General features: G+C 44.9%; 1 protein-coding gene across 2 annotated transcripts; it reads right to left on the bottom strand.

Annotated features, from left to right (window-relative positions):
- Positions 1-381: 381 nt before the first annotated feature.
- On the bottom strand, positions 382-5434 carry LOC309708099 (uncharacterized protein). Of its 2 annotated transcripts, none has more exons than XM_082535857.1 (4): positions 5264-5434; positions 3773-4401; positions 3535-3642; positions 382-2475 (listed from the first exon to the last, which is right to left on the bottom strand). In XM_082535857.1, the coding sequence occupies exons 2-4, from the start codon at positions 4391-4393 to the stop codon at positions 1270-1272; spliced, it is 1935 nt and encodes a 644-aa protein (XP_082391983.1). In that variant the 5' UTR covers positions 4394-4401; positions 5264-5434; the 3' UTR covers positions 382-1269. The 2 variants fall into 2 exon arrangements, with proteins under 2 accessions (XP_082391983.1, XP_082391984.1); XM_082535858.1 differs by lacking the exon at positions 5264-5434 and adding an exon at positions 5070-5219.
- Between the last annotated feature and the right edge of the window lie 4999 nt (positions 5435-10433).

Below are 10433 nucleotides of genomic sequence, written 5' to 3'. Positions count from 1 at the left end.
CCTCTATAATTTAAACCTTTTAACCAAAATAATTCTAAATTATTATTTCAAATAAATTTCCCCTACCTTAGACATTTTAACATGATTTTATAAAGCTTTTAAAAAAACATTTGTATTCCTATCTGCTGCTTGTGGTTGGACTAAACTGAAGGTTAACAGCTGAAACCAGTTTTGCCTCTCTCGTTGGCCGAAGGCTTTTTTCTCCTGTAAAGGAAATGTGCTCTGGGTTTAAAACGTCAGTCAAATTCATTGATTAAATCATTGTTTAAAAACAAAATTGGAAATTCATATTTTCTATTACAGAGCCTTTCAGGTTAGTTGTGGCGAGAACAGCACCACAGTAAATCTGTACACGTTCAATAACTCAGCACACAGTCAAAGTATTTGCTTTTTTGTTTAATATTATCCAGTTCAATATTTATACAGCAAATTTCTGCATGTTTACAGAATAAGAAAAATATGTAAAGAGACAGAAGTGTAGAGCATGTCTTGTAGTTGTAGGTTGGCCTTTGAGCTAATTAATGAACATAAAGGCTCCTATATAAAGACAAATATGATGTCCACAAAAATAAAATGCATCAAATTTTAGTAAAACTTTAACAAAATAACACATTTTTGTACTTTCAGTATTTGTTTTTTGTTTTTTTCCTAGAGTGACCGGGCTATTATAAGCTACACCAACCAAACAACATTAAAACCACCTGCTTCATACTGCCTGAGGAGTCCAGGCATGCATGCAGGACCTCCGAGCGGACGCTGCAGTGGATCCTTTGGGTCCTGTGAACCTCTGAGAATTACAGTGGTCCAGCTTCGTAGGCTGGCTTAATAACTTGTTGTAGTATAACGGGCTGCACTGCCATACAAGAGGAGGCTGCTGCCATCAGCCCAATGCCTGGTCTGCATCAAAGCTGTAACAATGTCAAAATAGCATCCGTGTGAATTCAAGGACCCGAGCTGTTGCTACTTCCACTGTCGGCGGTTTTAATGTTGTGGCAGACTAGTGAATGTGTGATGGGTATGAGAGCAGACCGAGAATCAAGAAGAGCTGCAGCACCACCTACAGTTTGTCATCAAACTCACGATACAGTAGCTGATAATGTCATTGTGTTGTTCTCTTAGTTGCTGCTGGACTGATTGCTTGCAAATGTTCACTGTGATGTTCTCTGATGCTTCAAATGCGGGTTTTGTGGTTAAAAAGAGACTCCCTGAAGGCCCAGCTGTTTCCATCAGTCAGTTTCAAAGTCTCACTTCCACCCTGCGCAGCCTCGTTTATCTAGGCTTTTTTTTGGTTTGAATAACCTGCAAACAGCGGGGCCTTGTCAGTGGTTTGGATTTTTGCGTTGTGTTCACTGGCTGAACTGCACTTACATTTGATTGGCTGAAATACGGCGGCTGTGGATGATTAACGTGATGCGGGAACATGTGGCTCGCTTGCGGGAGCATGGTTGGATACATGTTCATAGGCGGGATGCCGGGGTACGGGACGAAGGGTGGCATAATAACCCCCGGCCCAACATGGGGCATTGGTGGAGGCACAGGAGGTGGGTATGGCATCGGTGAGCAGTTGACCGGAGGGTACGTCGGCACCACCGGAGCAGATGGAGGTTTGGATGAAGGGTATGAGGAATTAGGAGAAAATGGTTGTAATGCAGCAGCGCTCTCCTGAGATTTCCCTTCGCAGTTCTTACTGTCCTGTACTGTGCTGCTGCTCGTCTTCTGGTCATACTCAGCAGATTTGTATACTTGATGCACATCTGTTACATCCCTCTCTGCACTGTACGAGTCTTTTTTACTGTAATAATTCTGATTTAAGGGGCTAAAACTAGATCTGCTTGATGATGATGATGCTCTACTTTGACGTCTCGGGGAAATCGGTCGCCCCGTGCCCTTCTCCCTCACAACTTTACGAGCCAAATCACCATCCTTCTTCCCATACAGCCGCTCCTGGATTCTATGAGACATTTGGCCAAGCTCTTCAAATCCCAAATCCATGCCAATGGCCTGCAGCACATCCTGCATTTGCCTACGCTTGTGTTCATCCTCAGGTGGCAGCGGCACCCTTTCCACCACCAAGGGGGACCTGGATCTGCTGCGGAAGTAGGCTTCCCTGCCATCATTCCCCTGAAGGGGCTTTTCATCAGAGAGTGGGCACCGTTTTGGGCTGATGGACCTTCGATGAGTCTGCGGGGAAACTGGTCTGCGGGACCTTTCGCTTTCACTCCAGTAGCTGTTATCCTGGTGGCTTCCTTGATTCCTCCCAGCATTGTGAGTTGGAGACCACAGATGATCAGCAGGGCTCGGTAATAAGGTTTGAGAAACGGGTTGATCGTCGTCATCCGAGGTCTGAGTCACAATCTTAGTGAGAACGTCGACATTCACGCCCTTGTTTAGCACGTCGAGGAAACGCTGGAAGCCTTTGGTTGACTTCTGCTCAGAAACAGCTGCACTTCGACTGGGTGCATCACTCTCAAAAGACTGATGGGAAGCACACAAACGTCACAGGTATAAGAGTCAAACAAATCTCTGGAAAGTTAAACATTTTCACACAATTTTCTGAGACACTTCTGAAAGCAAATCAAACACGAAACAGCAGTGTACGTGACATCTGAGAGCAGATTTGTAAAGCTACTGCAGAATAATGAGCAAGTGAAATACAATTACAGCCTATTACACCTTGTTTTCTTCTTGTAGCCGTTTATTGTGTTAATCAATATTCTGTCTGCTTTGAGGCCAGTTTTGATGTGCATCCCGTTTTGTTGTCACACTCATATTGATAAACCGTTAGAGTGGTCATTTCATTTATGTCAGGTTACAGGTGAACAGGGCTATGGGATCAGAGCCCAGATATACTGATATTCATGGTGGTGTTTTTACTGTGTGTTTTGTGCTGCATGTGTTGTAGATGTTGTAAATGCAGACAAAATTAAAATGTTAAAAGCGTTTGGCTCGGTAGACTTCTATTTCTGCATCATGTCAGAAATTTCACAAGTTCATAAAGAATAAGAAATACACGTGTGCTGAAGTGAAGTGCCAAGCTATTACTAATAAATAGGCCTATCAACTCGAGTTACACTTCTGAGAAGGTGCCAATCTACAGCAAGGTGGCTACAGCATGAGTGTAACGTTTCATGCAGTAGAAGTATTCAAGAAATATTCAAGAAGTATTTGGGATAATGCAAGAATACAATAAACACTCTCTGCAATTAGCCAAACTGCAGGCTGAGGAGCACCGGTCCTCCTCCTCCTCCCTCAGATACATGCAGGAGTGAATGCAGTGTGGTAAATACACTCAGCATTTACCACACTGCAGTAATAAAACCTGTCTTATTATGCATGTATTAATTATTATTGTTGTTGTTATTCGGCTACCCAGCAGCGTATGATGTAATGAATATTTGCTTCTTTTATTACAAATCAGTAAAACCACACAAGGGGCCAGTAAAGCTCTGATCTGGTGGCCAGAGACAAGTGGAATTACAAGGCATAATGTCTGAAGTGATAAAGATTTATCAACATGTGTAACGTCAAACCCACCTGTCGGCTCGAACCATTCAATGGATATCTTGTTCCAGCTTGGCGATAATCCTCATCATATACAGAAGTGAGAGGACTGTCCGTCCTCTCTCTGGGATTGACATAACTCTGTTTGACATGGATAAATATTTTTAATCAAACCACAAAATGATTACTTGGAATTAAAACACTATTCAAACTGATGCAAACACACAATTGAAACCTGTCCAACCCTCATTAAGCAATCATGTAAACTTACCCTCTCCTGTGATCGTGCCCTCTCTTGTGATGGATCCCGGCCCCTCTCATATTCATCTCCATCTTTGTAAGACCCCGACAGTCGTCTGTATGTTAACTCATTTAGCTGCCTGTATGGGAACTCCTCATGCAGAGGCCTGTGCCTGGAGTCCTGAGGTGTTTTCCTGTACTTGAAATCCTCATTTTGTGGTGACGCATCTTCAACATTCCTGGTTAGATGCGACCGTGAAAAACTGTCCGGTGAAGGCCTGTACGTTTTCTCCTGAGCCTCACGCCTGTACCTGTAATCCCGCTCGTCGTCATCTGCAAACCTCTGCTTTTTGTTGTCAGAGGGGTCCCGCACTGGTGAAGACATGCGTCTCCTCGCCGGGCTCTTCCTGCTCCGGTCCCTGTTCAGTGTATCTTTGCTGTACAGCCTCTTCGGAGACTCACTGTACTCCCTACTTCTTTTCCTCTCTGTGCTGCTGCGTCCATCCCCACCATATTTATGATACGACTCCCGTGGCATGTCTCTGGGAGGGTCACGCCTTTTCTCCCATCTGTTGTCATATTCATCCCGTTGCCGTGAACTTCTCTCGCTGTACTGCCGCCTGGAACTGTGTTCAGATCTGTTTGAGTACATCCTCAGACCTGAGTGATACAAAAAGAGGATAAACTTGAATAATGTCCGACTTCAAATAAACACAACCACTTATCTTGTATTAACAAGGCAAACAAAGTGCTCTCCACTTGGAATATGTCAGGATTTCTACAGTTGTTCTGTGCCTGTGGCGGTACTCCAAAGAAATTGGCTCCAAAAATTTGTGATTCTAAACTGTGTGTCTCTGTGCCAGTTATGTGACAGACGCATGTATACTCCTCAGGTTAAATGTTTAGCATCAGTTACCATGGTGATCGAGTCAGGTTAGAAGAAAGCCACATTCATGCTAAACCATTAATAGCGTTCTGGTAATAACTACCCTCGCAATTCTTCTAAGTCGGGGTTAAACTGAAGATAGCCTCATATGCTGCCTGCAGAGCTGGCCTATGAGGTGGTAAAACAGGCCAGCTCACTGTTCAATGCTACTACGGTTTACATTCAGAGATCACACTGACAAACATTCCCCCCTAGATCATAAATGCTTGATAATCACAACAGGATTGAAAGAAACAAGCAAATGTAGGTCACAATGCGTCTACAAAAATATCCAGCAAAACATAAAATAAAAATTTTTTAAAATATGAACAAACAGCAGGAGTCACAAACCAACAGTATAGGCGCGGGTGTGTCTTTAAATAGAAACTACGTGTAAAAGCACCTGCTGTAGAATTCTCTGAAAGGACGCTCAGGCATCCCAGAGCTTAGATAGTTGGCTTAATGGAGCTTTCGGTATGCCGTGACCGAGCTAACGTTAACAGCGTTGAACGTTAGCGTTCGCTGCAGCAGCTGCCTGTTAGCAGGCCACGGAATAGCTTCAGTTGGCTTTAGCAAAAGGAGAAATATCAAACTTACAACTGTATCATCGACGGGATAGTATTTCCAGCTAAAATCGCTGCGTCTGTGAAAACTTTCTCGTCCTAAAGTGCAGTTAAATCAGCAGGAATTAAAGCTTTGCCCCTGCTTTTGATTAACCTACTTAGCAGCATTCGCGGTGGGCTAACGAGCTAACGTAAAATTACCATTTCCGCTGGATGACTCCACTTTCATTGCAAATCAGGAAACACACACTCCCTTGGGTAAATTAAACCAGGGAAAACTGCTCAAAATATGTTTAGCAGTAAGTACGTTTCCTAAAAACATTCACAAAATGTTAAATACAGTCGGACAGCATTTTAAAAAACAGGCACTGACTGAATTCCAGGAGGTTTGTTTTTCTAATCTCCCCCCGGGGATGAAGAAGTGGGTTCGGCTACTTTTTAACGCAACTTTATTGATAACATTTAAACACAAGAAATTATCGTCAAAAAGTAAGAAAATTCACGTTTAATTGTCTTTTTAAAAAATGTTTTTCTTTATTTTCTTCAGTTACACAGAAAATACAAGACAACAGAGGCACAGAGAGGCACTGTATACATAAGTACATAATTGTGGGGTACGTACTGGCATACTGTGAAAGCACAGTATGTAGAAGAGGATGATGTATGGTTTCTGAGAGGACCTTTAAGTCATTCCTTTTTGTTGTGAGATCAAGGTGACTGGTCAGCCAACACATCAGGCAAAAACAATCCTCTGATTTCCTGATTCAGCTCTGCAGCCACAAGGACAGGAGGCTTTTCCAACATGTGAGACTGGGCGCTGATCTGCAGTACAGGAACTCCACAGGGCACTGTGCTGTCTCCATTTCTTTTTACCTTACACAGCTTCAGAACAACTTCTCATCATGCCATCATCAGAAATACTCTGATGAAAGTTCTACAGTGGTTAGATGTGTTAGTAATGCGCAGGAAGAGGAGGAAGACAAAGCAGAGGATGATTTTAGTCTGGAATGTTCTGAATGTGGATAAGATTGGAGAGATGGTGATTAACTTCATATGCAGGGAAGAGGACAGCTACATTAAGCCATATAAAGTGCTTTTCTACTTTAACTGAGCACTCAAAGCCTCAAGCCTCGTTCACCCAATCACACACTTTATTCTATCTAGACACAAAACCCCGAGGCTTTCATTATTATATCTGGAGACTTTAACCATGCCACACTGGATTCTACTCTGGCTGCTTTTCACCAGTTTGTGAATTGTCCCACAAGGAGCAACAGGACAATTGACCTACTGTATGCTAATGTGAGAGATGCATACAGAGCCACCCCCCTCCCCCCACTAGGGAAGTCAGACCACAACCTGGTTTACCTACAGCCACAATACACACCCCTCGTCCAAAGGCAGCCTGTCACAACGCGCTCCATCCGGAGATGGACCCCAGAAAAGGAGGATGCTCTGAGAGACTGCTATGACACCACAGACTGGGATGTGCTCCTGAGCCCACATGGTGAGGACATAGAGGGGGTGACACACTGTCTTACAGACTACCTCAACTTTTGTGTGGACACGGTCGCCCCTGCTAAGACGGTACGGTGTTATCCTAATAACAAACCGTGGGTAACACAGGAAGTCAAAGCTGTCCTCAACATGAAGAAGAAGGCTTTCAGGAGCAAAGTGAAGGAGGAGATGAAAGCAGCACAGCGGGAGGTGAAACGCTGCCTGAGGGAAGCAAAGGACACCTACAGGAGGAAGGTGGAGCAGAAGTTGGAGAGGAACAATATGAGGGAGGTCTGGAATGGTGTGAAAACCATCACAGGCCACAACACCAAGAAAAGCACAGTGGGGGGGACTGTGGAGAAGGCAAACGAACTCAACAACTTCTTCAACAGGTTTGACCAGCCCACAACCCCCCCACCCTCACCCTCACCTTCACTACAGAGTCCTCTCCCCACTCTCCTGCCTCCCTCGCTTCCCCCCCTTCCTGACACCATGACACCCCCCTCCTCCAATCCCTCTCTCAGCAGCAAGACATCTCCCCCCCTCCCCTCCTCCCAAACATCTCCCAGTGTCACAGTGGATCAGGTCAGGAGGCAACTGAGGAAGCTTCGCCCCAGAAAGGCAGCAGGCCCAGACAAGGTGTGTCCTAGGATGCTAAAGGCGTGTGCTGCTGAACTTGGGGAGCCACTACAACGAGTCTTCAATCTCAGTCTGCGACTGGGGAGAGTGCCCGCCCTATGGAAGACATCCTGCATCGTCCCGGTCCCCAAAAAGAACCGGCCCAATGAGCTGAATGACTTCCGACCGGTGGCACTGACGTCACATCTTATGAAGACTCTAGAGCGGCTCTTCCTCAACTTCCTCCGACCACAGGTACAACATGCCCAGGACCCACTACAGTTTGCATACAAGGCGGGTGTCGGAGTGGAGGATGCCATCCTGTACCTCCTACACAGAGCCCACTCACACCTGGATGGGGGAAAAGGCACGGTCAGGATCCTGTTTCTTGACTTTTCCAGTGCCTTTAATACCATCCGGCCCTGTATGCTTCAGGAAAAACTGAACAGGATGGAGGTGGACCCCTGCCTGGTGGCTTGGATCTCCGACTACCTCACCGACAGACCACAGTACGTCAGGCTGAAGGACATCACGTCTGACACTGTGGTCAGCAGCACAGGAGCACCACAGGGAACTGTGCTGTCCCCTCTTCTCTTCACCCTGTACACCTCTGACTTCTGCTACAACTCTGAATTATGCCATATTCAGAAGTTTGCAGACGACACAGCCATCATGGGGTGTATCTGGGATGATCAGGAAGAGGAGTACAGAAGTCTGGTGAGGAACTTTGTCGCATGGAGTCACACAAACCACCTGCAACTCAACACCTCAAAGACTAAGGAACTGGTTGTGGACTTCGGGAGGTCTAGAGCAGGTCCACTGCCGGTTCAGATAGAGGGGGAGGAGGTGGAGGTGGTCAACAAGTACAAGTACCTCGGGCTGTGGGTGGACAATAAACTGGACTGGTCATGCAACACAGAGCACCTGTATAAAAAAGCCCAAAGCCGACTGTACTTCCTCAGGAGGCTGAGGTCTTTTAACATCTGCAGGAAGCTCCTGAGGATGTTTTACCAGTCGGTGGTTGCTGGAGTACTTTTCTATGCTGTGGTGTGCTGGGGGAGCAGCACAGCAAAGAGGGACTCATCCAGGCTGGAGAAACTGATCAGGAGGGCTAGCTCTGTGGTCGGCATGAAGCTGGACACTCTGGTGACAGTGGCAGAGAAAAGGACATTAAAGAAACTGATGGACATTATGAACAATGCTGGGCATCCTCTGCACACGGCCATTAACAACCAGAAGAGTCTGTTCAGTGACAGGTTGCTTCTCCCCAAGACAAGAACTAACAGACTTAAAAACTCCTTTGTCCCACACGCCATCAAACTGTTTAACTCCTCTCTGGAGGGGAGAGGGAGGGGAAACAGGAGGACAAAGGAGGGGGGAACAACTAAGCTGTAGTGCCTCTTCACCTCACTGTACAATACCTTGTGCAATACTTTTTGTAAATAGTCAACAGTGCAATAGACTCAATACTTGAAATGTGCAATTCACTTGTATTTTTATTTTTTATTCCTATTTATTCTATTTATCCCCTTTGTATATTTTATTTATATTTGTCTCTGTATTTATATATGTGTGTGTGTGTGTGTGTATATATATATATATATATATAACAATTCTGTAACTGTAACTTCGGTCGTTGCTGTGCTTTTTGGAAGTCGAATTTCCCAGAGGAACCCACCCGAGGGATTAATAAAGTTCTATCTTATCTTATCTTATCTAATATTGTCTTATCTAAAATTCATGCACACTTACAATACTGGGGTTAACTCAACATTCCAAGGGTACTTTGACATGCAGCCTGGAGGAGACTGAATCCTTGACCTTCCAATTAGTATACTTCCCACTCTAGCTCCTGAGCCATAGTTGCCCCAAAGGACAAAACCAAAGCATCCACATCAAAAGTGGGCTGAACTGGAAGTTGGCACACAAAAGTGAATAAGCAAACTCTGTTCCTAGGGAAGCCGAGACCCTTCAGTGTGTGCAGGTAAATGACACTGAGACTTTCTACCACTCAGTTGTGGTGAGAGTATTATATTTCCCTGTGATCTGCTGGGGAAGCAGCATCAAAAATCTTCAAGGAGTCTTGCTCCATTGCTTCGCAAAACTCCTCCCATACTTGAGTTTTTGCTTTAGCTACCTTTTAGAACTGCTTTTGCTTTCAGCCTGCCACAGGAGATCAAAAGGCCAGTCACTCTTCTGTTTCACCTTTCACCCTACAGTTGCTGCTCCAGTCGCCTCAGCAGACGTGTGGAACATTTAGTATTTTTTACTATTTTCACTTATTGTCTACAGCCATCCTGCTGTCAGAGTTCTTCTGGAGAAGATCTCCCTGACTGAGGTCTCTGACAGACGGTGCACCCTCAAAATATATATGTCAACTCACAACCTGGGGGTCCTGTTGTCAAGCGCACTTAGGGATACCCGTATGCTTGAACATGGTATTCGTTACAGGAAACCTGTCAAAGAAGTCCGATAGCAAAGCAGGATACAGACTGAGTAGACTGCACGTTTAGGAGTTCCCAGATGGGGCACCTACCACCACCCCGTCCAAGAAGGCCAGGTAGTCAGGACACATTCTCCAGGAACTCTGGCCCCTGTGCTCATTCAGACTTACCTCAACTGAGCCCTTCAGCCAAAAGGTGTTATTTTTAGAGTCCCTTATCCAGGCCTTGCTGCAGGGTGGGACCCTCGGTAACTCCATCCCAGAGAAAGTCATATATACCACTGTTATTAGGGAACTTCTCTCTTCTCTTCTCCCAGAACTGCAACGCTGAACAGAGGCCTACAAACCCCTCCACAGTGATAGGGTCCTCCTAGAAATAAACTGTATCAGCTTTTCAGTTTTGTTAGTAATAAAAGCAGTTTTTAAAAGAAGCAAAATATCTTTTAATTTAATTATTCAATTTCATTGTGGTTGTTTTAGTTTTATTAATTCATAAACGTACCAAAACATGGGGTTACTGTCATGCATAAATAGACCACTGGAAGGCAGTCAGATGTGGTTAAACGCTTTAAATATTTACACCCATAATGCTGATAGGCTCATTTATACTAATGCTCTTTATAACATCACCCTCATTATAACACTT

The sequence above is a fragment of the Aulonocara stuartgranti genome (assembly GCF_965226115.1).
Source record: "Aulonocara stuartgranti genome assembly, chromosome: 6".
Classification (NCBI taxonomy): Eukaryota; Metazoa; Chordata; class Actinopteri; order Cichliformes; family Cichlidae; genus Aulonocara; species Aulonocara stuartgranti.
The sequence above is the reverse complement of the archived record's forward strand: the minus strand, read 5'-3'. Positions and strand labels throughout refer to the sequence as shown.